Source organism: Drosophila serrata, unplaced genomic scaffold (genome assembly GCF_035046125.1).
Source record: "Drosophila serrata isolate PLE 108 unplaced genomic scaffold, ASM3504612v1 contig_347, whole genome shotgun sequence".
In the NCBI taxonomy this organism is placed as follows: Eukaryota; Metazoa; Arthropoda; class Insecta; order Diptera; family Drosophilidae; genus Drosophila; species Drosophila serrata.
The window spans coordinates 3,081,685-3,108,946 of record NW_028257245.1 but is presented as its reverse complement, the minus strand read 5'-3'; the positions used below and the strand labels follow the sequence as shown (position 1 = coordinate 3,108,946).

Here is a 27,262-nt window from a genome sequence, read left to right as displayed (position 1 = left end):
GACTTATAAAGTCAAGTTTAAGTGCATGTTCAACTTCTCAAAAATCAACATTTTTTATTGATAGTAAAAAAAGGTGTTGCTCAACAATTGCAATTGAAATTGACAACATTTTCTTCTGCATTGCGCCCAGTTAAATTGAAGTTTTTATAATTTTGAGCACAGTTCCTACAAGTTTTATACATTATTATAAGATTAAGAAAATTTAAGAGCATTCGTAAACCTGGCGATGTTCTGAAATACACATGGTTGTTGCACTTTTTGGCTGTGTACACGCTTACAACACGCACATCCGCAAGCCGACCCAGTCGTCTGGAACCCCCGCTAACATCCGCCTCCTTTTCCTGTTCCTGTTCCTGTTCCCTTTCCGTTTCCTGTTCTGCTCACTCGCTCACCAACGTTTCACTTCCATTGCAGATCGCTCATACGCCGCGCCTCCCGCAAGACCAAGCAGCAAATCAACAACGCATCCGACGACTGCAACGTGCAGTAATGCACTCGCATTATTCTGGCCGGCAGCGCCTAATTGTGTTATTATATTTCGCCACAAAATGTATTAATAATAGAGGCGGCAGCAAATTAGTGTGCATAAACAAGTGGCGGGGCCCTTATTTATGTTTGGTGCAATGGGCTGATTATTCCGATAATACAAAACTCACACAGAAACCGGTTGGCTCAAGGGCAAACGAGCCCAGTTTAGCGTAGTTGTTGACGATGAATGAGCGACTCGATAATAAGTTTAATAATTTACTCTGTGTCCATATCGAAACTAAGCCACTCGCAGGCTTTCCCAGTAACTGGAATGGAGCTAGTGCCGTGATGACACTGCCCTTAAGTTCGAAAGTCGTATAGCATATTTATGTATGTATAACTGGGGAATCATCTGTCTCAAATTGTAAATGATTCTCCTCTCTATTTGATTCAATGTCACAGTCTTTATTTTTGCAAAATTAAATCCCAGATTAGAGGATTGAAGAATAATTCGGCTTAAATTATATCTAGTGTCATCGAGGCAGGCAGGTTATGAGATTAATTCGACACTGAGCCGACTTGCCAAGGATATGCGGAAATCGATTTCAGGTTTGGTCACTGCGGTTAAAGGGGACCAGTTTTATTTAAATTGAAAATTACTCTTTGTACGACTAAGCATTTCGATTTTTGTCCACAAATTTCATACATTTTAGTCTAGGCTTTGTGTACGGATACGAACGGAATTTGAATTTAAATGAGAGAGACAAGTGAGGGGATGGATGGAGGACTCTTCTGACGAGATTTCTGGGCATCGTAATGCCCATCATAGAGTTCCTTTTTGATGAGAAATTAATGGCTCAGTTGTTGTTGTTTGTTGTTGTGTGTTGAGGGGTTATCTGAGGGCAGACTAAGTTTAATTCGTTTTGCATTGATTGATTATCATAATGTTATGATAGGTTGGCGTAGCTTTAAGGTAAACTCTGAAATGCCAATTTATATAAGATAAATATATATCTGCACAGTTAGCTGGCACTGTAGTTATTATTAAAGCGTTTCCATACAAATATATACATATATATATACTCCTGATGGATGGCTAAAACACGTTTGTATTTGCTTTTAGCCAAACTGGCTCCACTTCAGAAAAGAGTCGGGATGTAACGCAATTTCGCGATTCCCTCCCGACCTCCTTTTTGTCTGCGCAGCCACGTGAAATAACGGAAACTTTAGCGGAGAGCAGAGAGCACAAAACAATTTACTATGCAAAAAGCGTAATTGTAAAATAAATTTGATGAGTTCGGGCACGGGAGCAAATCTCGGAATGCTTATCAAGGATAATACAGGGTGAACTTCTTATGCTAAATTGCCAAATCAAAGTGCCGCAGTGCACAGGACACTCAGCGGGGCTAGGAGATTTATGTATGTATGATAGAATATAATCGATAAATCTGGTTTTAATACGCATCTTTTGCATGCGAGCTACCCTCTCTCCTCCGCCCCGACACGAGGTGCAATGGCGAGCGTGTGCGAGTCCTTGCCAGAGTGTGATAAGAATTCCTTTGTGTTTGTTTACTCTGAGTGTGCTTAGCAAGTAAGATTTATTCGAAAAAGACTACATTTAGAGGCGAGTGCGGCGGCAGATATCTAATGGATTTGTAAATGAATGAAATACGGCATATGCAAAGTGAATTGTGATTAAATAATATAGCATATGTACACCTAGGCGTACGAAACAAACTAAAAAATGAATGCAAAAAACACTCACACACACACACACACCCACACAGAAATGGAAATTGCCTGCCACAAAGTAGTGGGAGAGGGGCAGCCCTGTTGCTTTCGTCCAGGCAGAATATGTTATATAATAATGTACACACAATTACGCATTAATGTACTTAGTCCCTAGAGCGTACTTAAAAGTTTGGGTGTTTGTTTTATAAATAATTCGTTTATACATTGTTACTAGGTGTAGTTAATCGACAACAAATCTGAATTCCCCGACAAGTATTCGATCTCTTATCAACTAACCGCCACTTATACACATACATACATATATAAATAAATATATCAGCAACCGATGGGAACACAGGACTAGGACAGCGCGACGAGGCAGGATGTGGCAGTCGAGCATATATCAGCTGACTAATCCAATTTACCCAATTTTGAAATACATATTTGTGTACGTAATTTACGCAATTCGAATGTTCTACCGAATAATGCAAACACAAGTGGAAATCGGCTACCGAAGCTATAACTAAATCTAAAACTAAAGAAACCTAAATGAACTCTCTCTAGGTGTGCGTATGTGTGTCATGTACTTGTAAACTAATTGAATTCCAATTCAAATTGAATTATTGACAATTGTATTAGCCAGTTAAAATAAACCACAATGCGTCCCAGGCATCAGTGTATAATGTTTAATTCCGTTGCATAATGAATTTCATTCTAATTCCCACTTTCCATTTCCCATTTCCTATTCCGTTTCCATGGGGGCATCGGATGCGGCAGGCTGTAGCTAGGAACCAGCAGCCAGGAGCCAGCAGTTTCCACTAAATCAATTAAAACTAGTGCCAGCGCCCAGTAAACCGACCGCAGCATCCATTAACAGTAACTAATGGAATTTCATTCGAAAATATGTATAAATGGCGTTCGCCTATGAATTCTACAGTTGCGTGAACGCCGATTGCCGGCTTAAAGCTGCCGTGAGATAGCGACGATTTGAAATTTGCATGCAGGGGCAGAGGGAGCCGATTTAGCGGCAGCTGCAAACAATAAACAGCTTTGCTCGCTCGGCCTAATTAGCCTGCATTATGCGCGAATCCGAATGCAATATACTGTGGCATTGATTCTGCCTTAAATGAGCTTAAGCGAAACGATTTAATTTCAGGGACAGTGCAAGTATGGCACGTTGCATTTTAAGGACTTAAAAGGAGCTTACTTTTAAAATACAAATTTTTGAAGTTTTAACGGAACCAAGCAACTCAACGCCCTCTAGCGGCGCCATGACCAGTTGTCTGGCGACATCTGGCATACCCTAAAGAAGTTACGCGCAGCTGTTTCCTGGAGGCATTTTTAGGGTATTTCGGAAATGTAGCCAGTGTTGGCAACTACTTAGATCATAAACATGCTAAGCTAGAAATAGCCAACAAATTAATTTTTAGTTAAAATATATGATATCGATTATATATATATTGTGTACATACGCATGTGGACAAACAATCCAGAAATGATTAAACATCTGGAAAGAACAGCGACAAATGGTTTTTTACCGTTGAAGTAAAAAGTAAGTATTTGGGGTTTTAATTATAATTATTAGTATTAGGTAATTAAGTATTAATTAAACAGTGCCATTTCAGAGGATAAAATAGAAGAAAACTTATCGTATCGGTGCTACTTTTTGAATCATAAATAACAATAATAAAAATATGAAATATCACATTAAATATCGATATATTGCTACTATTGTATATTTTCAACAACCCTACTACACAGCTGATGCGGCGATATTTTGGAATGGCTTTAAAATACATTGGTTTGATCAAGAAATGAACTGAAAGGTGGAAATCAAATAACCATTGACAATATGTTTCACAGACATTGGGGCCAACCTCACGGATCCCATGTTCCAGGGCCGCTACGGCGACTCCCAGAAGCACGCGGCCGATCTGGACGTGGTTCTGGCACGCGCCTGGCAGCAGGGCCTGCAGAAGATCATCATAACCGCCGGCTGCCTCAAGGATGTGGACGAGGCCTTGGAATTGGCCGGCAAAGACGGTAGGCAAACCATTTATCGCATAAAACTTTAATCTTACCGTCTGCTTTCGTCTTCAGAGCGGCTGTTTACTACTGTGGGCACACATCCCACGCGCTGCGGCGAGTTTCTGCCTGACCCAGAGGGCTACTACAACCAGTTGCGCTCGAAGATAGAGGAGAATCCCGGCAAGGTGCTGGCCATCGGTGAGTGTGGCCTAGACTACGACCGGCTGCACTTCTGCGACGCGGAAACACAACGCCTGTACTTCGAAAAGCAGCTGAGCCTGGCGGGCGAGTTCGGACTACCTCTCTTCCTGCACATGCGCAATGCTGCGGCAGACTTCATGTCCATTTTAGAGAGAAATCGGGATAAGCTGAGGCAATGCGGCGGCGGAGTGGTGCACAGTTTCACGGGAACTCTCGAGGAGGCCCAGAGCATCCTCGGATTCGGGGGTCTTTACATTGGCCTCAATGGTTGCTCCCTAAAGACGGCGGAAAACGCCGAAGTGGTTCGGCACCTGCCCAATGATCGCATTATGCTGGAAACAGACTGCCCGTGGTGTGGAATCCGTCCCTCCCATGCCGGACACAAGCACGTCGCCACTCGGTTTCCAACCGTTAAGAAAAAAGAAAAATGGACCGCAGACACTTTGATAGACGGACGCTGCGAGCCCTGCCAGATCAGGTAAGCTTAGCTAGCAAGTATAGTGACATTTCTTAATGTTTGTTTTCCGTTTCAGCCAAGTTCTCGAGGCCATTGCCGGCATTAAAGAGGAGCCGAAAGAGAAGCTGGCCGAGCTTTACTACCAAAATACTTTGGACTTGTTTTTTAGCAAATCAAAGAAAATAGAATAAACAAAATTGCATTTTTGTACATCGAGCTCTTTTGCATTTGTTTCCTTCAAAGCTTGTATAGTCCTGTAGAAAGAACATTTTCAATAAGAACATAACTAGCTAGTTAGGTCTTATTTATGTATATTTAAAAGCTCCTATATATTCCTTGATAATCGTAGTTTTTTAATAGACGGCCAGATTCCCATAAAGAAGAGTACAAAGCTAAACGACGAGCAACAATTCAAAGATGAAGAAAATGTGTGCATGCCGATGCAGACGACGAGAAGAATCAACGAGATTAGAACCAGCGTGACAAAAGACAACGAGAGGCTTCTTAGCTATTTGAAAAATAATGAAAAGACGTTATTTTACATTCAATGCGTTTACATTTATTTTGTATTGTTTTTCATGTCTAAATGCAAATGAATTCAAAAATACGCATTACAACTTTGATTGGTTTTAGGTTACTTCAGTATAAGTTTTTGTTGGATACACTGAAACATTTTAAGATTAACATTTAGACGTGTAAATAATTGTTACGTACGGCTACGGTAATTAACTTTTGTGATTACGCTCTGCTATGTGGTGTATAAAGAGATTTGATCGCCCAAAAAAATATATGTATTTGTTTAGACTCAAATTTGTATATTCTCTGGAGTCTCTTCTAAACGCTAATCGAATTTCATAGCTTAGTTATTGCCATATTTTTGGTTACGAGTGTTTGCCAATATTCATCGATCGATCATTGGTGAAGCCTTAAAAAGCGTATATACAAAATATTTTGTAAATATTTAGAAATACTATTACCTAGGTTCTAGCATATGTTGTACGCCTGCGGATATTAAAAGTGGAGATCTTAAGGATAAAAAATACTATGGTATGTTAACGTCAGAGTTAAAAGGAAAATGCCACAAAGTTAGTTATAAAATCTTCGGTGATCTGATATGAACGCAAATGATATTGGTTGCATGTATTTTACATTGAAAAACTGGATCTAGTCTATTCGGTGTTGCATTTAAAATGACAATAAAAGATTCAGTCCAATGAAAATGTTATGATATGAACATGTTCATATAGCACTCTACGTGGATGCGAAAAATTCTGGGGAAGCCAGCTGATCTCTATAAAATTCCCCCTTCCGCTTGGCAGTAATTGGTTTTCTTTATCGAAAGCTGATCCGATTAATAGTAAAGATATACTGTTAGATTTTAAGTGTCCTTAAATGCGTTAACTCCGTTCCTTGATATAATAGATAGTGTATACATATATCTGCTCAGACCTTTTCCAATTGACTTGCAGTTGACGATAGGGAAAAACTAAAGATTGATAATCAAATAAAAGCACTCAAAAGTTGTAAGATAAATTCCATTTATTAGGCGTCAGATTAGTTTCGATTGGTTGTTCAAATCATATCCATATGTATGTACATAAACAAGGGAAATTATAAATATGGTAAATACATAAACATAATATATATATATATATATCTTTAAACAGACGTGTTCACTAAAGATAAATTCGAGTTACGAGTTTCGAGTTGTATAAATAAACATAAGGGGGCTAACCAACTGTCTTCTTCTTTTGGATTCACTTAACAAAGAGAGCCTTTCGCATTAATTTTTGGGATACAGGATATTAAGAAAGGTATATTACTGATTAGTTCGAGTTAAGCTTAATTCGCTCGTTAAATATCGTATATTGTATATGCTGTTATCATATGTATTTAGGTCGTATGTTATGTATACGAGTTTTCAGTTTCAAACCAAACTCGGCCCTCATGACCTTCCATAGGTTAATAATGATGATAATAAATATGCTAAGGGTTAGTTCCTAATGTATTTTTGGAGCGCTACGATCGTTGATCTTCTGGTTACGCTTCAAGGTGGCGCCGCGCTTGATTTGATCCATTAGCGACTCGTGACAGATGCGAGGGTCCGGCTGAAATACATACATCAGACATAGGATTAGAGAGAGGCTTTCGTGGAAGGAGTGTATCGTTAGAGATCATCAGCAGGGTTAATTGGTAAAACGAGGCACTGAGTGTATTAGCTGCCAGCTCTGGCTTAGTAGGCTTCAAGAACGAACGAGACGAACGACTAGGAAACTAGGAAACTCTAAATACCTTCGCACCTAGCACTGCTCATCGCAGCAAGTGGCATTGGTGGCTGTGGTTGTGGTGGTGCTGGGATAGGTGGGTGGTCTACGGTATTGTGCACTGGGTCGCGAGAGATTTTGCGGATTCTGATACATCTAGTTGCCATGACGGAGCATTGAGAAGACGTTGGCTAATCGAGTCGAGTGAGCTAGCTAGTACTTACCAGGGCCTTGCTGTTGATGAGATTTCGCACGGCAAATGCTCGTCCAGACATTCCCTGCTTGGCCAGTTTCGCGTTGAGATTCTCGAGGAATTCGGCCTTGGTCTTGGCCCGAATGCTGCCAGTCTTTTCGATATTTGTGCTTGTAGCATAGTCTGTGGATATGCGATGGGTGCATCATAAAAGAAAGTGGAAAGCAAATGTGATTGATCAATGAGTGTCCCCACTGTGTTGGGGCAAAAACCTTATAAAAACAAGATGGGTAGCGCAAACGATTATTTCCCTTTCCAATTATTGTGTTGCTTTTTCCTTGCTTGCACACCTGAAAGCGCTTTCTGTTTTAACTATTTTTACGCTCTTAATTTTGTCCAAGCAAGAGGGAATTAACAATTTAAATGTATGTGCGCTTTGCATCGTGTTCTTCAAGTGATTGCTTTGACGGTGCTACTTATAAAGATGGTTAAATGGAAAATGCAAAAAATAAAAGTCATAAAGTTGTTGGTCAAAGTTCTGCTGCCCAAAGTGCTTCGTTGGCGCTTAATGATGATGGATGATGGGAAAAGTTGAAATGAGAAAGTTGACTTCGATCGGATCGAGCCGATCGGATCCACGCACTTGACACACTCGCAGTTGGGTTAATTAAACCAAAACTAAACAAACATAAGCAGCATGCATGCTAACAGGAATTTGGCAAAACAAAATGCTGGATACTGGTTCCAATTGAGAAGAAATCGATAATCGGCAAACATAAAAATATATACAGAACAGCGGGCTCATTCCTTGCAATCAAACCAAATACGAAACCAAAGGAAATCAAATCAAACCGAAACATAACGAAACCAATCATATCCAGCTCGCGCTCTTACTTGGATGATGTGTCGGGACATGGGCATGGGCATGATGGGCATTGTGGTTGTAGTAGGCAGCGCCGCCGTTGCTGTTGCTGCTGCCATTGCCATTGCCCCCACCAGCGACATCACGATAATAGTGTTGCTGCTGGGCATGACTGCCACGCGCCGTTGTGGCGTAAATGCTGGCCAAGGACCCAGATCCAGATCCAGTCACTGGCGAGCCGCAAGTGGGCGAGGCCGAGGGCGAGTGAAACTTGACGGCCGTCGTCTGTATGAATGGATTCGTAGAGACGAATATCTTTTGCTGCACACTCGAGTGGCGCGACGGTATGGGTGGCTGTCGTTGATGTTGCTGCTGCTGCTGCTGATGTTGCTGCTGCAACTGCTGCTGTTCCGCCAAATGTTGTTGCTGAGCAGCCCGCAGCTTTTGCTGGGGCAGCGGCAACTGCGGACGCTGACTGCTAACATGACCACCAGTGCCGTTGCCCATACCTGTCGGCTGTTGATATTGCTGATGATGTAGCCGCTGTTGCTGCTGCAGCATGTTCTTGGGCAGCGTGGCCGTCGCCGAGGCTGCTGCATATGCGCTCAAGTGGGGCGCATTTTGACCAACATGGGGCCGGGCCATTTTCTTGGGCATTGTGGCCGAAGAGCCGGCGGAGTAGATGGGCGGCGGCGGAGGATCCTCCAATGGAGGCGGGCAAGTATAGTGCTGCTGCTGTTGATGCTGATGCGGATGTGGATGGGCCTGTCGCATGTTCGGCGAGGGCGCAGCTGCTGAATTTTTGTTAAATGAACTTGAGTAGATGCCAAAATCTTTGTTGTTAGCGACTGCTGCTGCTGCTGCTGCCGAGGAAGACGCAGTCGGCGGCTGAGGTGGCTGATAATGGGAGTTGGCCGCAGCTGAGGCCGCTGCCATCATCGGTGACGAGGATGCGGATGGAGAAGAGTTCGAGAATGAGCTGACTTTGGAGAGCAACGAAGATGTGGATGAAGATAGGGGAAAGTGAGGCAATGCATTGAAAGATGAGGGGGCCGGTGTTAGAATGGAGGACGACTGAGTGGTGCTGTTGGCCGATGAAGGTGATGAAGATGATGATGTGCCGAAACTAGCGTAAATTCTATGCTGTGGCTGCTGCTGCATTTGCATTTGCTCTGATTTACCGTCATTGTGTTGCTGCTGTTGCGGCTGCGACATGGACAAGCCACTCCGCATATAGATCGACTCTCCTCCTGCTCCACCAGGCGGCTGCTGCTGCTGGTGCTGCTGCTGGTTGCCGTAGATCCCCTCGACCCCAGGCTGGTGCTGCTGCTTGCTGTTGAGTCGTGCATTGAGCTGTGCAATTAGATTCGGGTTCGCCTTGGGCTGCGTCGGCGGCAGTGGGTGAGCGTGAGCGTGTCCGTTCGGACTGGGGCTGCTGGTGCGGAAGCTGGACATGCTATTGACCAGCTTGGGCTGGGCGTATATGCCTCCGCCCCCTCCGCCAGCGGCTGGTGACGAAGTGCGGAACGTCTGGTGTGTGGTGGCAGTGGTGATGTGTGTGTTTCAGTGGAGTGCGGCATGAGAAAAAACGAGAGAAGAGAATAAAGGAGGCACAAATTAAAGGATTTGCCGAAGCACGACAAAAGCTACTCTAATCTAAGACTATATGGCATTACAACTAAGCTGGATGATGGGGACAGGGGACAGTGGTGTTAAGTGGCGAGAGGCGAGCGGCTGGGCCCTCCTGCAAACGGCTTCTCCTGCTGTTAGTCTTGGTTAGTTAGTTACGCTGGCCCACTGCTGGCTGGTCACTTACGGCATCGGCTGGTGGCGGAGCTTGGTAGAGAGGCGGCTGCAGTGGCTGCTGCAGATTCTGATGGTGTGGTTGCAGTTGGCTATGGTGAAGCTGCTGTTGCTGCTGCTGCTGCTGAGCATAGGCGTGCAGATCCAAGTAGGAGTCATAGTAGGCGTCATAGCTTAGATCATCGGTCAGGGGGGAGTTGTGCACGGACTTTGTGGTGCGCGTTAAGAGGTTGTGTGGTTGTGTATACAGAGTGTGTGTGCAGCAAAGGCAAAGCAAATGCAAATTGAAATGAAAAGAAATTATAAAATTATAGAGAAGAAATTCTAAGATTGGCGACAGAGGCGGTGGGTCCAGGCCTAGACACACACCTGCAATATAGGTTGCTGTTGCTGCTGCAGATATTGCTGCTGGTGCAGATGTTGTTGCTGCTGCTGCTGCTGTTGCTGCATGCGTCTAAGTGACACTGGCGAGGCCGGTTGGTGGCGCATGGCTGCCAGGGCTCTCACCGTCTCGGACACCTTCAGCGTCGAGCTAGGCATCGCAGCTGGCGGCGGCGAGTTGGGCATAGAGTGGGCGGCCATGGCGTCCAGCATAAACGCCGGTGGTGGTGGCAAGTGCTCGCTGGAGCTGCTTAGGTGGTAGTTATGCTGCTGCTGCTGTTGGTGTTGCTGCTGCAGATTCAAGTGCTGTTGCTGCGTTGCATTAAGTTAAATCATAAGTTAAAGAATAAAAGCTTAGAGGAAACCAAGGACTGTGTTTGTGGCCAATGTAGAGACAGAGACGCCTTAACGACTAGCTTAGTTAACGCGAATAACTTAGGCATAGATAGTATAGTAAGTAAATAGTGGTAGGACAAACTTACCCCCACTGAGGCGGGACTGGGTGTCACCGATGAGCTGCGTCTTACTGGCGGCGGTGGCTTGGCCTGGTTGATGGACGAACGCCGTGCAATTCGCGTACCTCCACCGCCGGCTGCTCCTCCTGTGGACGGTGAAATAGTCAAATTAGCTAGCTGGCATTAACTATGCTTCTGCTGTTATTCACAGTTATGTACAATTAATCGATTTATACACTTGGCACACACAAAAAACACAGGACACCATGTAATACCAGTAGTTGAGTTGAGTTAGTGAAGCGACGAAGAAGAGTTAGGAGCTGTCTAGACCGACAGACTTTGTTCTGAAACTGATGAGTGGAGAAAGGCTAGGCAAGCAGTGCTCTTTCTCACATTTTGGACAATAATAACTATTTGCAGCAAATGATTTCCCAATATATGTATAAGCGAATTCAACAGTATTATATAACATTTTCGATTCTATTTAGTGCATAAGCAATTGGCAGTTAGTGGTAGTATATCGTGCAGTTTATCCTTTTAGATTTGTCTGTTTGGATGATGATTTGGTGCATATGATCGTGTGAGTAAGGAGAATACAAATGTATAAGACACGTTCAGATGTATGTGCGTTATGCATCTTATTCATTTATGTAGTCTCTGATATGAGCTTAGTACCAACTCCAATCGCAAAAGGGTTACTTATGTGACGAAACGTAAAGCAAAGGTAAGAAAGTGGCGAAGAGAGCTTAGAACAAGTAGAAACCAAAGCCAAAATCAAGTCTTAAAAGGAAACAAGCCGAGGGGAAGTAGAAACACAACCAAGGATGGACGAAATCAAAAATCAAATCAAAAATCAAAGGAACGAACCCGACAACGAGGCCGGCCGGGGCGTAATGCACGGCTTGAGATGGGCATTGGCATTGGCATTGGCATTGGCATTGGCATTGGTATTGCTATTGGCGAGATGGATTGGATTGGCTGGGGCATTGGAGCACGTGTATGGATGGGCGGGAGGCGGTGGTGGTCGGTCACTGGCGGGCAACATCGATGGCAGAGCGTTTGATGATGGTGATGACAGTGTGGCTGCTGGCAATGGAAATGATTGCGATGACGACGACGATGATGATGATAATGGCAAGTGGCCGCGAGGTGGTGATGGTGATAACAATGACGGGTTGGCTTCTGCCATTATTGTGGGCGTCGTCTGGTTTTGGTTTGGCATTCTATGAGTCTGGTTTGGATACGGGTCTGATACTGATGCAGATGCGGATGCCGGTGATGCAGGTGCGGATGCTGTAACATTGGCTTTGGCTGGTTTATTAGTGACATTACAGTTTCTGGTTTGGGGCGACTGTGGTGAGTGTAGCTTTTGTTGTTGTGCCGCCTGTTGCTGCTGCTGTTGCTGTTGCTGTTGCTGCTGCAATTGCTGTTGAACCTTCTGCTTTTGCCTGCGAATTTTCGCATCTAAGTCGGACTTGAAGTCCGATTTGCGGGGCACCAGGGGCCTATCGCCCGCACTGGGAGCGAGGGGGCCATTGAAAAGGCTTAAGCTGGTCGGCTTGGGCGGCAACTGCCGTCTCGCAGGATCTACAGGCTGCTGGCCGTGGCCATTGGTATCACTGGACTGGTGCTGGGTCAGCGGGGACCCTGCGGAGGGCTGTTTCTGTGACCCTCTCTGTGGTGCCTGCTCAGTGGGTGCGACTTTACCTCTTTGCGGACTGCCGCGTCCGAGGAGCTGCAATTGCTGCTCGCTGGTGGCGCGAAACGAAGAGAGTCGCTGCTTGGCGGGCGCCACAGTTGCTGTCGCCGGCGGCGGCGGGGCCTGGCCGCCGGCCGAGTCCGGCGATGAGTCCGGCGATCCGGCCAAATTGGCCGGCAACTGCTGCAGCTCACGCATCTCGTGCAGCTGCAGCGAATGTGGCTGCGGATCCTTGGTGCGCAGCATGACAATCTCCGAGTTCTGCTTCACGAACTCGATGTCCGGCGTAATGGGAATCTGGTGGTCGTAGATCACCACAACGGCACTGCCGCTGTCACTGCAGGTGTCCACGTAGGCGTGCCGAGGCTGCCCCAGGCAGACGCTGTCCGAGGACAGTGAAACGGCATCCTCGCCTCGGTTCGCATTGGCCACGAAGTGCGCGAATGTGGGGTTCTCGTAGCCCCCGGCCGTCAGGCCGCCGGTCAGCGAACTCGTCTCGCTCACATAGCAGCGACTCAACTCCGAATCACTGGCTCCCAGAAGGTCCCGGTCCCGGTCCCGGTCGAGATCCCGCCGCCTGGCATCACCATCGTCGCCGTCCGCGGCCAGTTCGTCGGAGGTGGTGTCCGATATGTCCGTGCCGCATCCGCTGGAGTTTGTCTGATTGCTGATGGCGCACGGCTCGATGAGGCCACTGGTGGTGGTGGTGGTGGTGCTAATGATGGTGGCGGCGGGCAGGTTGTTGTTGTCGCTGCTGCTCTGGCTGCTCGTTGTCATATTGTTGTTGCTTATGTTGCTCATCTGCTGCTGCTTGCCCTTGCCCTCATCGATCTCGCGTTGGAACGAGTCTAGTTCGCCAATTAAATTATTTAGTGCTTGTATTGAATCTTCGAAAGACTTGTCTGTTAGATCATATATTGGTTTGTCATGGTTGCATTGTAGTTGGTTGGTTGTTGGTATTCGATTTTGGAGATGGTGTGTTGTTGGTTGTTGTTGTTGTTGTGCATTTGGTTGATTGTGGATAGTTTACAGATGACAAAGATATCGGGGTAGGGTGAACAAACGTGAGGTAAACACAAAAAATATAATTGTTCAGGTTGTTTTTTGTGCATTATTTGTTGTTGTTTCATTTATTGTTTCGGGCAAATCAAACAACAAACCAAAAAAATAGGAAGAGAAGAGAAGGGAGGGAAACAAAAACAAAAATAATTTGGGGTTACAAAATATTCACGATGAGAATGTTAAGTCAAAGACAATATAAGTTAATAAGATGCGTAAGAGACCCGTAACACCATATTCTAGGCTCTTTTAAATTTCTTTAAAAGAAACCAGAGAAACGGAGAGCAAAGGCTCTGGAGCCAGCCGCTCTTTCGAGAGAGCTACCTCTTCTGCTTTTTATTTAGTAATTAAGCGCGTTACGCATCTTATTATTATCTTTGTTTAAACTATAATTGTAGCCGTGTACTGATTTGTCACTTTCAAATTCTTATTAAGAAAAAACACCTTCTAAAAGTATGTTACATAATTAGAGTTGCTAAGTAATTGCAATCCTTAGTGAGCAATACATTTGTAATTTAGTAAAGACTTTAAGAAGATCACTCCCTGGACCTTGATTACCCAATTTGAAAGGAGCAACCCAACACTAGTTAGCATACTTCTGGAAAACGTAGAATCTCACCATTAACAGTGGCAAAATAAATCACGACGTGTCAAATAATCTGAGATTTAGGGGAAAAAAAATAAAAAATAGCGGGGAGTAGGATTCTCTGACAGGGATTCTCTGAAGTGCTAGGTGGTCTTGGTGCTGCAATCGTTGTCACTCCTCAGCAGCAACGATCCTGCTAGCAGATAGTTGTTCAACTCACCCATTTCCTGCTGCTCCGCCTCGGAGCGTCGTCCTCCGCTTGCTCCGCCTACTGGGACAGCTGGTGCAGCCATTACAGGTGCCGGAGCCGCCACCGGAATCGGAGCTGGTGGCGAAATAGCTGCTGCTGCCGCCTTCTCGAACATGGATGCCTTTTGCAGAACCGAGGCCCGCGAACGCTCGTCCGTTTCCTCGGCTCCGTTGTCCGCTGACCCCTGGCCAGATGAACCATTGCCAGCTGCCGTCTGCTCGGTGATCTTTAGAACCTCACTTGACGGCGGAGTGGGCGAGCTGACCTGGTAGACGAATCCCAGGCCGGTGCCTGTGCCAATGCTGCTGCCGCTGGGAGTACCTGCGGCAGTGGACGTGGGGGAGTTGGTTAGCAGGGGCGAGTAATGGTTCTGTGGCGTGGAGCTGCCACTGGACGGCGAGGTGGTGTTCGTGTTGGTGCTGGTGCTGTGGTGGTGCTGGCCCACCAGCGAGCTGCAAGCGACCGTCGAGTCGATCGACGGGTGCGAGTGCAGCGAGGAGGCCGTCGAGGATATGGAATGGGAGCGTGTGGCTGTGGCGGAGTGGTGATTCGACTGCGATGACTGCTGTTGCTGCAAGTGCGGCGGCTGCTGCTGAAGCAGCTGATGCGAGCCCGAGGAGTCGTTGGAATGCTGCGAACTGATCGAGTCGATGGAGCTCTGCTGCCGCAATGGCGGTGGTGCGGACTTTTGCTGTTGCTGCTGCTGCTGCTGCTGTTGCTGGTGGTTAGTCAACTTCAAAGCCGCCATGTTGGCCAGTTCGGACATGTTGACATAGGTGGGCGGTGTCTGTGGCGGCTGATGCTGTGGCTGCTGCTGCTGCTGCTGCTGCTGTGCGTGATGCGCTGCGGACAGCTCTGTGCGTGGATGATGTTAGCAGGGACATGCGTGTGGGGGCGTGGGAGAGAGTGTCACAACACGGTCATTAGTAAGACTGATGGGATTAGCCAAGGGCAAGCGTGCAGACAAACACACGAAGACTAGCTCTAGCCACAGAGTCAGGGTTGCGCTTACCTTTCGTGATATGAGCTGGAATCGGTGAGGGGCACTGACGCTGCAGCAGATTGCTTCCGCTTCCCTGGCGATGATTGCTTTGCGCCGACAGCGGTCGCTCCAGCGACGAACAGCGCTGCAAGGAGGAACAGGAGGTGTCAAGAGAAGTTAGTCCCAGTTTCAAAAATACTTTTTCTTTAGGTCTCATAATGATGATGCGGTTTGGAAACCTATGTCACTAGGCTAGCGGGGGTTGGGCGCATGCAGATGAGCGCGCTTTTGGATCTACGATCGGTGGGTTGCTCAGACTCATGCATACTCACCACATGGGCTGGCTTCTAAGGCGATGGCCACCACCAGAACGAGAGAGACAACTTAATAGCATGAACACAATAATAATAGTCGATCTACCGACTATATGAAAGCCCGGAAGCCTGATCCGGTTAGTCTTAGATCTTAGTAAGCAAAGACACCAATTTAAACTAAGTGAACATAGACATTCAGAAAGCAGTTATCGATTGCCCCTGCAAGGCGTTGCACATCTTATTCTTTATATTAATATTGCAGAAACAGAGCTCGCAGATTAACATTACATTACATGTACATTCTATATTGTTATTAAAAATGGGTATCAAGTTCAACTAAGAATATTCAATCTAGACATATGCCTTTCTGTTCCGAAAGGAGTTGGTATTCCTCAATAATAGTCAAGTGTTATTTACGAGCTCTTTCAATAACTTATTTAAGAATCTGCTCTCTAAATCTAATACTTACAACTGGCAACGGCGGACGACTGAGAGAGGCAGCCGGTGACTTCTGGGTAGCCGGAGTAGTCTGTCCCGGCGACGGCTGTCCATTGGCAGGTGATCCGTTGTTAAGGCCGGTGCCAGACTCGGGAATGGTCTCCGGGTTCTGGAACGTGTAGACGGTCAGCGGAGGACGCTGGTGACCCTTCTCATAAGCCGTCGAAATGGTGTGCGGACGGTCGGCAGTCGGTGGGAGGGTGTCAACCACGTCCTGGGAATGTGGCGGCCAAGTGGAGACATTAGCAGTCTGGTTCGTTGCATTTGAAGTCTAAAAGGATGATCGAAACCGAAGACTATTAGTATGGGAAAATACTCTACCAAGGCACACATAGAAAAAGCAATTTTAAATCGATAAAAATTAAACAGAAGAAAAATAAATGAAAACCTGTGTTGTTGTTAGAGCTGGCGATGAGCTAAAGCCACTATCACTGGATTCACCAGGTTTCAAGCGAATTGCAGGCGTTACAAACTAAAATAAAACGTAAATAAAACGAAACACAAGAGATCGTTGATGAAAACAAAGAAATGAACGGACGGCACAATGCCAGATACTGGTTGGTGGATAGTCAAGGATCCCTTTCGAGGGAACGCACCTGCGACAGAGAGCGTGGATAGTGGTGATGGCCAGGAGAATTGCTGGAGCCGCTGCTGTTCATGCTGCTGATGGAGCACACGGAACTTTTTCGGGAGCCCAGCGAGTTGGAGCATCCGCCGCCCTGAGAGCCGGAACCGCCTCCCGGAGACTCCGGGTACAGATTGATACTGGCCTTGGCATCGTGGATTAGCTCTTCGGAGGCCTGGGGCAGAACACTGGGCTCCTTGGTTACCAGGGCGATCGACTGCATGGCCTCCTGTAAATGAAGATGCTTTAGAATTTACATTCAAGCAAGGAATATGACCCACTCACCTGAAGATGACCCAATTCGTACATGACCTCACACTCCTCGTGCACCACCGGCTGCAGCATGTGGACGAAGCTGCAGTAACGCAGTCGCTCCTCCACCATGGCCGCGCGCAGTGACTTCTTCTCTACCTCCTCCAGCTCGGCCCGGCGCTGGGTGACATCCTGCATGTGGGAGTCCATCAGCGACTGTAGTCCGTCCGTCTGGCCCTTGCGCGCCTTCTTTTGCAGGCGCAGAGTGTCACTGGAGCGCTTCTTTAGCTCAGTGCGGCAGCGCTTGTATTCTTTGGCATGGTCTTTGTCGATGGTGGCCACCGATCGCTTCCAGTCCTCGATCCTGTCCTGCAGTGGCTGCACTAGGCAATCCATGATGGCGCTGGTGAAGGTCTTCAGACGCGTCTCGACCGCCTTGTGGCGCAGGCAGACGCGGGTTAGAGCGGTGCCAATCTCTTTGGAGGCGCCTGTAGATGAAAGAAATCATATTATTTTAATTGTTCTTAAAATACGAATCTGGCCAGTTCGGACTTGATGTTAAGGAACGTACAGTTTAACCGAAGGAATTACTTTGGGTGAAAACTAAAGAACGGAAAAAAACTGATATAGCTAGATCAATGAGGCTGTTGATACTGATATTTAAGTGCTCTACACTTTACGTTACAAAGAGCTAACTTAGTTATGGAAATGGTTTAAAGCAGTAAGTGGTTGAAAGCTGTCTGAGACACATCTTTTACTAACTAGATACTATCATTTTTTAAGGCATAGAATCAGTATTATTCATATGCTATGCTGGAATATCAGAACAAATATTAAATAAATGCCAAATTAAATTGGCAAAGGGGAACATTGCGCTTTGAATGGAAGTTAAGCTGGCGGCGGAAATGTTTAGAGCATGCAATAATAATGACGGCACGCCACGCGCTGTCGCTTCGATTTGCAGGCGCATCAGACGTTGCATGCGGCACGATTCGGGACTCTACTCCACATGGCTTGTCCCTGGCTTCCAATCCAAACCCGAATCCCGTGTGTGCCCATTACGCCATGTCGGATCCGGGCAAACTGGTCAGGGTAACCGCTACTGCTAAGGCTCCTCCTGCCTTCTGTCTATCACCAAAGAGTGACAGCCGGCCCGATTATCTCGGACTGCCTCCGACTCAGACCGTGACTGTTGCCATCCCCGTTTAATGTGTAATTATCTGCCAAACAGGCGACAGCTTATTGATTCTGCTTTGACTGGGCCGCTCTCGGAGCCACTTGCTCCAAATCCCACATAATTGAATGGGAAATATTTGCTGTGGGCTCAGACTAAGCACCACCTTTAAAAAAGGATGGCAAGTGCACAAGGCGATCCGAGGCGAGGCGAAGCTCGGGTTCCACCCTCAAAAAGGACAATTGACACTTGTGCCAATGCTTGACCGAACTAAGCCAAGTAACCACTAAGAGTAATGAAACCATTTAGGTAGTTCCTGAGCTCAAAAAGGGTGGCTAATGGCCAAATGGCCGGAATAACGAGGCTATGCACTTGGCACCAGCCAAAACCCAGCAGCAAGGGGGTCGCACCACATGGCAGGAGTGGATCAATATATGCTAATGCAAAACTCCGCCCTGCCGGCAGAGTGCAGATTATTAGATAGCAGTCGGTATTTTCTGGCTTAACTGAATAAAGCACAGAAAAAATACAGCTAAAGCTGGACATTTAATGTTTATGCTGCAAAGAATATGTTTTTGAGTCAATTTGCAGAGTTACCTTTAGGCATTTTAATTTCAATACTGTTAAATTCGCTTTTAAACTAAACACCAAACGTTCAATTGAATCTAGGAAATGCTTTAATTGCATTTATTTGCTTTTTGAGATCGCATGTCTTGATGGTATTTTCATACAGCATGAAGTCTGAATATAAATTAACAACAACCGGAATAAAAATCAATTGTTATGAATGATTTTTATAGCATTATGCACTCATTAGGCTTATAGCTTGATTATAAAATCAACTTTTAGTAGTAATGCTATTTACTAGTAGTGCTATTTACTATCTTTGTTGCCTCAACAATCTGAATCTGAAAGTTTTCAATAGTCTCTGGGAATACACACACAGTAAACCTCATTCGGTTTGAATGAAACCTAGATTTTCCACTCAAACGAATGCAACTGTAACTAACTAAAGCATGACATGCTTAATACAAGCCGTCTGTTCTAGCTCTGCAACTCTCCCCTCCTCTCCTCTCCTTTCGGATTTTCCTGGTGGAGATGCTGGGCAGCGTTCTCCTGCTCCTACCGCCGCAGGCATCTGGTTTGAGGTGAGCCATCCGCCGACATTGCATAATCGGACACTCGATGAGTGCGACGCGAGGCAGCCAATAAACAAATATAAATAGCAAAAGCAGCGAATTGCGTGAGCTCAGACAGAACAGCAACGGCCAGCCACTTCAACATAAACATCGAAAGCGTGAGTGTGTTAAAAAATCAGATCGATGACCGCCGCCGACTGCGAGCGGACGCATGAATAATGAGCGGCGGAAAGAGATATAGTGCCAGGCCGGGACACGGGGGATCCCCGGATTTATTGGCGGGGCATCCAGCCAACCCAGACGACGAGTTCGCGGCTTCGACTTACCTCTGGAGTTGGTCGCCGCATCGGCTATCTTCTGGAAGGCATCCAAATAGGCGGCGATTGCTTGGATGGCGGCCCTGTGAACGAAGAGAACCAAAGTAGTATTACAGCTTTATATTTGCGGGGAGAGTCAATAATAATCTCTTCTTCAATTGGCCGTGGGCGACATTTCAATTAGCAGACAGCTAGAGAAAGAAAATGAAGAGGGACACCGCACCCAGTGCAGTGGGAAGAGGGACAAATGACGACGTTAGTCGGGTGCCGACTTCAGAAATACCCTTCCACGTGTTTGGGGGTGTAACTTGTCAAAATATAATAAATGCATTATTTGCGAGGGTTAATAGTCCGTAGAAAAGGTATACAAAAATTCACACGTTAGATTCAACCGTAAGAATGTCCATTAATAGAGATCGATATATTGAATGTAAAAAAGATTTCGCTAAATATCATACCGAAAATATCGTCAACTTTGTCATATCGAATATTTAAACCTTGAAAAATATCACATCGTTTTAATATATAGCGACATTATCGATAACTATATTTTTGTATTATTTATATTTTTCCAGTTATTATAGAACGTTTTTAGAATACATATTTCTTGTTTGTATCTTAATGTTAAATTATCAAAATCAGAACTCAATCAAACCTCTAAAAACGCTTCATTATCGATATTTCCTGTCATCATTAAGTTAACTTTAATATACATTATTTTAAAATATTATTAGCATTTATAGTTAAAATATCGGTATCGGCTCTTGATTTTCTTTCAGTATATAAACTATTAATTTATATATGTGTATATTTTCTACTTGACCTTAAATCTGGAATTTTCTCCCTTCTTTCTCACTATTTTCTGTCACCCTAAGTTTCTAACTTGTCAAAGGATGCACGGAAAACTTACCTAGATTTTAATATATACAAATATGGCAAACAAAATACATTTATAGATATTAAACTTCTAAAAATTAAATCAATAAATAATAATTTAATAGCACGGAATGCTCCAAATGAAAACCACTAGTGCGTTGTATGTGGCGGCAGAGGTCATGGAAAGAAATTGAAATCACGGAGTCTAGGCTTTAGGCATCACTACTCTAGAGAAAGTACAAGTCGTGGTGAATATGCATTTGACTTTACTTCTCGTTTAGCAAGTGTAAAGTGTAAATACCCTTTGCAAGAGTATATAGAGATGTGGGGAACCAACGGTGGGTCTTGTTGATCGACTCAAGTGGTCGCCGAAAGTCCGCACCCCGCATGGACCCCGGCGTGGATGTGTGTCAAGCGCAGCGGGCAAACACTCGGAGCGAGTTTTGGCAAGCCCGGTGATTTCAGCTCGGACAACGTGATTCGGGGTATGATTAATGCATCCGTTATACGGCGGCTATATGCCGATGCCCAGACATTGCTTCGGGGATCCTCGTCCGAGGGCAAATTTGGGCCAAGTCGGAGCATAAAAACAGCAGAGGGAGAAAATAAAATAAACAAAACAACACAACACAACACGAGAGGCCGCGTCGGTGGTCTCCACAGCACAGAAAAAGTACAAAAATAATCATAGACACATAATGCCCGAGTGTGGGGCGGGAGATCGCATAAAAAGCAAGTCGAGGTAAACGAAAAGTTTGTTTATTCATTTGCATGTTCTCATTCTAAAGTTTTGCAATTGCAATCGGTGTCTGGCCCCTGTCGAGATCTCGTTGATATTTAGAAAGAGAATTTTCCGATAGGGAAATCAATGTTGTCGCTGTTGTTGTATATAAACTTACCTCAAGCATGTGTGCAGTTTTCCGGCCTTTGCTACGAAATCCTCCCACAACGGCGAAGTATTCTGCAAGACAGGAAGGGAATAAATTAGTTAGATAAGTTGGCCAACAAACAATCAGAGAATCAATCCCCAAGCCAATGAAGTATTTACCCAAAGTGCTCCTTGCGCCAATAAAATCTTACGTAAGCCAAACGTTTTCCCAAGCCCCAGCAAAAAGGGAAAAGCCCAAGGAAAATCAATAAGAGACCGGCCAAAGTCAAGGAATGCAATAAAGCTTTCGTCTGTGGGAAAATTACAGTCGGTTGACATAAAAAAACACAAATTGGGCGTACGTGTCACACAAAAAAAATAAAAAGGTTCCCTTTGAACACTCCACTGATAAATCTCAAGCAGAAGATTCTGACTGAGCTCAATTTCGGGTTGCCTTTTGGGGGAATATACTTTAAATCCCATTACTTTGCACAAAAGTTCAAAGTTCACATTGTCATCGCTGTTATTTCAACTGGATTTAATCTAATTGAGTTTGACTTTTGTTGTCTGCGCTTTTCATTAAAACAAAATGTGAACATTGAAGCAGGAAAATATGTTGTGGTGTAAATTCAATGAGTAAATGACCCAAAACAAAGCCGAATTGAGAATCAGACCTTGGGGTGCATTTTAATGAAAGTTTCCCTGTTCCCCCCACAGGGAAACTTTCATTACGTTTTTAATTAAATATAGTAATTATTCCTATGGAAAATGGAACTTATTTTCAAAGAGTAACCATATGTCTCTCTCACACATAGTTTTCTCACATAATCCCGTCCAAAATACTTATTTGGTCAAGTATCTGGCTTCTGGCCAAGTGTCCGGCAGCCGTAAAAGGCAGCTAAAGATTTTATGTTTGCTTCTTTTTTCCAAGAGAAATAATAGCAAGTAAAGAAGCGCAAATGGTCAATAAAAGCGAAAACGAGTTTTCGTTTTGTTTTGCTTGGCGATTGCCCATAATAATATTTCAATTGCACAACAAATGACATTGAAAGGGGGAAGCTCTATAATAAAGACATCAAGTGTTTTAATTTACTGACCAAGGGAGGGATTAAACCAGCTCCAGCTCAAGCTCAAGCCCAGCCCAGCCCGTGGAGCAAATGCCAACTGCAATTCCATTTTCATTTCCATTTCACTTTCCATTTTGCGCAATTCAAACAGAGCTTTAAACAAAAGGCAGCCAAATGTCAATCGCAAAATCGATTCGAATACAAAATGCCCAAAAGAAGCCGGGTCTGGGCCAGGGTAGTTGCATAAACAGTCAGACAATGCCGAAGGAAAACACTAAACAAACTGAAAAAAAATAAAATAAAATAAGCAGAGCGAAAAAAATAATAATTGAACGGAAATCGATTTTCAGCATTTTCTGCTAGCTTTTATTTTTCATTTTTTGTCTGTACAATGGAAACCCTTAACAATGAGACAGTCGAACGATAATAATAACTATAAGCCACCATATACGAAATGCAAAATAAGATAAAATAAAAATAGAAACTAGGAAAAACATCGTCAAAAAGTTCAAAGAATTCAAACAAAATCAATGAAAATAATAAATATGAATGAATGCTTGCTTTCCCCCAAAGGCCATAAATATTGAAATTTTCATACAGTTTTAAGCCGATTTTCCCGATGATTGAACCACGTTTAACTCTAAATCGCAGCCCACATGCAAATCATTATTATTTTGGTTTTTTTTTCTTACTTTATTTATAACGTTGCAAAACAATTTTTTGTTTGCCAACCAACAGCCAACGACAACTTGATAAGCGTCTTTTGCCTCGATTGCGTGGGCAGGCACTGGCTTGGCGGCATTTTGTGAATGAACATTTTGTTGTCATACAGAGACCACCGAAGCCAGGCCGATACCAATCCAGCCATCTACGAGCGGGCCAAAACACGCGAAGCTGTCATTACATTGACCAGGCCCAAGTCGTTTGCGTTGGCGTCCAAGTTGTATTTTGTGCTGGCGTTTTGGGCAAGAGCTCTCAGCTGGTGCGACTTAAAGCCCCTAGATTTCCTTATGAATGGATGGATGGATCCTTTTGCTAGTAGGATTATTTAGGTACAACGGATACACCAAAATGACCACAAAGTCTATAAGAGAAATCTGTAATTTAATAGCAAGTACGGAATTACACAGATCTAACAGAGATCGTTTTAATTTTCATACAAATTTATTCCGATTTGGGAATTTCTAGAGCATTCTTTTATAACTTGTAATTTGGTTCTTTTTCTTAAGAATTGCTAAACAAAACAAGGTTAATTCTTACGAATATTGCATATTTTTCAATAAGAAAAACAAAACAAATTAAAGCCTTTGCATATATCTTCCAAATCATCAGCCAAAGCTGGAATCATTCCCGCTAGATAGTGATTGTGTATTTGAAACACTTCCAGTTTCTGGCAGACATCGACATGGCTGGAGTCTGTGGGCCGAGGAAGCCAGCGAGTGCCATGTACATGGTGCATCCAGGCAAGCACCTCGATGTGTATCCATTTATCTTGGCAGCCCGACTCTCTGCCGAGCCAGACACCTAAAAACCCACAGTTTATGCCACTCACAGCAGCGGCAACACTGGCAACTAACTCTCGGCGAAACTGGAAAAGTTCACACAACAACCACTGAGGAGACACAGAGACCCACAACCAGACACACACACCGCTGTACTTGTGGCCCCGACTGGCATTATAAACTCTTGATCTTTCCAATAGCCTACAAAGGCGGCCCACACGAACCGACTCCTCGGCTGGTTCACAGACCCATTCATGCATCAATTTTGCTGCAGTCGCTGCTAGATAGTGGCCCAAAGATTCCCGAACGGCAGCAGAAAGCAGCTAGAAAGGGGCGGAGTTGGCCAAAACGGGTTCAGAGCCATCACATCGACTCGTCCTACTTTGCACATTTCGGGTTAGAAAACAAAGAAGCTGGCAGAAGCCTGGAAAGCCTTATGCAAAGTCCCAGAGCCTGGCCAGAAGTCCGCACTGATTGATTTTCTATGCGATCCGACAAACTATCGTAGATATATGTATGTATAGAGGAGTATGAATGCCTTAAGGCCATCATTTCGGTATTGGCCAGATGTTGACTTTGCCGCCGAATCGTGCGCTGCTAATTTGCACCTAAAAACTGTTTCTGTTCGGGGCTCTTCGGTTTTAGAAAGTAGAAAATTATTCACCAGGAATATGAAATGAAAGTGTTTCGGCGGCAAGGCATCCCTCCCGCCTCGAAGTTTTCGACTATCTCTCACCCAACCGCATTTGCCGCGGAGCTTGGCAAATTGGCAAATCGATTGGTTCGATTTGAATCGATCGGGCTTATGCCAATCATCATCGGGTAATTCAATAGCCGACAGTCGGCTGCATTTGCATATTTCTCATCCAACAATGGCAGTCGTGACCCCAAATATGAACAGCGCCGAGGCTCTTTCCCATTCTCGTTCTGCTGCTGGCCGCCGTAACCCAAGGAGTTGCTTGCAACATGCGGTCAACCGATGTGGCAACCGCAGCATGAACTCGAGTTGCCGACAACGCGTGCCACAAACCACAAGCCGCAAAGCAAAACGAATATAAAATAAATGCACAGTGTAATATAACCAGGAAATGGCGATAAAGCCCTCTAGTTCTGATACCACGAAAAATACATGTTTGTTTTAAATCCCAAGCCTCAAATAGAGACATTTCCGACACCAAAGATACATACATATATGTATATACATATATTTAGTCCTTCTAACACAACTTTTTTGGATTATTAAATAAAAAATAAACCTCTCTTTGCGTTTATGAAGATGATACGATCGTAAAAGCATATATGTTTTTAATGTGAAAACAATTGTTTCAATCTTGATAACAATAATCACTTCCTGTCGGTAAACCAAGCACAAATGATCTAATTTCAGGGTTTTTTTTTTAGCTTGATATATGTAAATATATATTATTGTCACAAATATTGTAATTGTAATATTTTGAAACTGAAAAAAGTCTGTTAAAGGGAACAAACCTATCGAACTTTGTATCGAAAGATTCCTGTTTCCTCTACTAAGCTTTAAACACTTCCCCTCTGATCTCCATGCATATTGAAGACGGTCGCGGCAATTTTTTGTGCAATGCCTTGATTGTTATCACCATCTTATAGCGTCCCCGAAGCTCTGGACCCCGGTAGTTCATCATTTTAAACCGCACATCGAACGGTTCATGTACCAAGAAGGTCTGAAATATCAAGACCCTTTTTATATTGGGGAAAAGAGAGATTAATGCTCAGCTCGCACTCACTCCAGTTGCGAGACACTGGCTTTCGACTTCGTCGCGGTTCGTTATAAAGGTGGTCCAGTACTTAAACCAATACTGATTCTTATCGTACATCGAGGCACAAAAGTCCTGCGTGCTCATAGAGAAGACAGTGGGCTCCCAGAAGCCGCGATTAAAGTGCAATATGTCTATCTGTACCTGCAAGGATGCAAGCGTTTAGTCCTAGTCTTTGTCCTAGTCCTTCAGTGCGACATTACCACGATCTTATCGGTGGGCTGAGCTTCCCATTTGACTGTTGCATTCCCGGAGACGTGCAAGGTATCACTCTCCATGGAGATTGTGAGATCGTCAAAGTTGAACGCCTCCTGGACGGTGATGGAGTCGGGCGGTCCTTCGGTACAGGGCGAGAATATGTCCGGATCCTCGATCAGCATTTCGTAATCCACGGCCCAGGACCGAGTCACGCCGAAGATGAAGAGCAGTAGTAGAGTTCCGAACATTATTGAGGCACACTTAATGTGGGATCAGACCCTTTATAGCTGCCCGTAATGAAATTGTTCGAAACACTTAATTACTAAAAACAACATTCTTTCTAATCCAATCGTTACTGACTTAACACAACTTTGTAGTTCACTTTAATCTTGGGTTGTCATCGCAAATACACAGCTTCTTCTCACGAACTTCACAGGTTCCATATTAGTTTTCCGGACAATACACTTTATGTTTAAATTTGAATGTATACGATGCCCTCTGTTCAGTATAAATTACATTTAAACATTTCAAATAGTTGTACCCTTATATTGTAATTTATTTATTTTTGTAACAACAAACCGAAGGAAAGATCTCATGGAATATAAAAGTATGAGATCAGATTAACTTTGGGGCACGCCTCTTCCACAAAAGGCATAAAAAACTGGAATACATATAGTCTTGATTTTGATACACATTGAAAAAAGATGTGTACATAATATATTAGTGTGAAAGTATTCTAAACATTAAAGGAAAATCTGATGACAACAAATAAGGATGCTAAATGCGGCACGCCAATATTTTTTTATACTCTTTTATTTTACAGTGGGATCATTATTAATCTATATACATTTATCTTATACAATATACATTACTACTCATTACATCTTTTCTATTAATTTTCCGGTTTTTCCTATGATAGCTATATGATATTTATTGTCGTCCGATTTACGCAAAATTAATACCAAAATTACAGGTCTCAAAGTAGATGCTGATATTTTCAATTCTTTTTGTAAACATTTTTCGATCGTTCCTATAGCAGCTATATAATATAGGAGTCCGATCTGGCTCATTCGTAGTTATATATGAATAGGAAAAGAATAACGATTGAGTGAAAAATTTCATTCAAACTGAGGGACTTGTTTGCGTAGAAGCGGATAGTTGGTTATGACTAGATCCACTCGACTGTTGATGCTAATCAAGAATATATATATGTACCTTATAGG

The 27,262-nt window shown here is 44.3% G+C and overlaps 4 protein-coding genes across 53 annotated transcripts in view; 2 read left to right on the top strand and 2 right to left on the bottom strand.

Annotated features, from left to right (window-relative positions):
* The window catches only part of LOC110189416 (GTP-binding protein Di-Ras2), a 33,619-nt gene extending 30,730 nt beyond the window's left edge, over positions 1-2,889 (top strand). The window contains exon 7 of the mRNA XM_020959475.2: positions 415-2,889. Coding sequence (XP_020815134.1) covers positions 415-490 — 76 coding nt within the window. The 3' untranslated portion in view covers positions 491-2,889. The remainder of the gene's footprint in view (positions 1-414) is intronic.
* A 980-nt stretch (positions 2,890-3,869) lies between these two features.
* On the top strand, positions 3,870-5,095 carry LOC110189560 (deoxyribonuclease TATDN1). Its single transcript, XM_020959690.2, has 4 exons — positions 3,870-4,000; positions 4,063-4,242; positions 4,300-4,906; positions 4,962-5,095. The coding sequence occupies exons 1-4, from the start codon at positions 3,964-3,966 to the stop codon at positions 5,074-5,076; spliced, it is 939 nt and encodes a 312-aa protein (XP_020815349.2). The 5' UTR covers positions 3,870-3,963; the 3' UTR covers positions 5,077-5,095.
* Positions 5,096-6,406: 1,311 nt separating this feature from the next.
* Positions 6,407-27,262, bottom strand: part of mim (missing-in-metastasis) — a 43,539-nt gene continuing 22,683 nt past the window's right edge. Inside the window, exons 3-20 of one of the 50 annotated variants that reach the window (XM_086838126.1) lie at positions 21,514-21,575; positions 19,748-19,821; positions 17,142-17,596; positions 16,828-17,085; positions 16,620-16,703; positions 16,203-16,502; positions 15,752-15,766; positions 15,450-15,564; positions 14,408-15,292; positions 11,711-13,444; positions 10,871-10,989; positions 10,377-10,700; positions 10,021-10,215; positions 9,386-9,734; positions 8,237-8,998; positions 7,374-7,525; positions 7,178-7,305; positions 6,407-6,993 (exon numbers count right to left, since the gene is read on the bottom strand). In XM_086838126.1, the coding sequence (XP_086694252.1) occupies positions 7,186-7,305; positions 7,374-7,525; positions 8,237-8,998; positions 9,386-9,734; positions 10,021-10,215; positions 10,377-10,700; positions 10,871-10,989; positions 11,711-13,444; positions 14,408-15,292; positions 15,450-15,564; positions 15,752-15,766; positions 16,203-16,502; positions 16,620-16,703; positions 16,828-17,085; positions 17,142-17,596; positions 19,748-19,821; positions 21,514-21,575 (6,003 nt within the window). In that variant the 3' untranslated portion in view covers positions 6,407-6,993; positions 7,178-7,185. Of the gene's footprint in view, positions 6,994-7,177; positions 7,306-7,373; positions 7,526-8,236; positions 9,735-10,020; positions 10,216-10,376; positions 10,701-10,870; positions 10,990-11,710; positions 13,445-14,407; positions 15,293-15,449; positions 15,565-15,751; positions 15,767-16,202; positions 16,503-16,619; positions 16,704-16,827; positions 17,086-17,141; positions 17,597-19,747; positions 19,822-21,513; positions 21,576-27,262 lie in introns of those variants that run through there. The other 49 variants (XM_086838127.1, XM_086838121.1, XM_086838128.1 and 46 more) reach the window with 49 other exon arrangements.
* On the bottom strand, positions 24,603-27,135 carry LOC110189317 (uncharacterized). Its single transcript, XM_020959361.2, has 3 exons — positions 26,045-27,135; positions 25,812-25,985; positions 24,603-25,748 (listed from the first exon to the last, which is right to left on the bottom strand). Exons 1-3 carry the CDS (start codon positions 26,285-26,287, stop codon positions 25,578-25,580), a joined length of 588 nt encoding a protein of 195 aa, XP_020815020.1. The 5' UTR covers positions 26,288-27,135; the 3' UTR covers positions 24,603-25,577.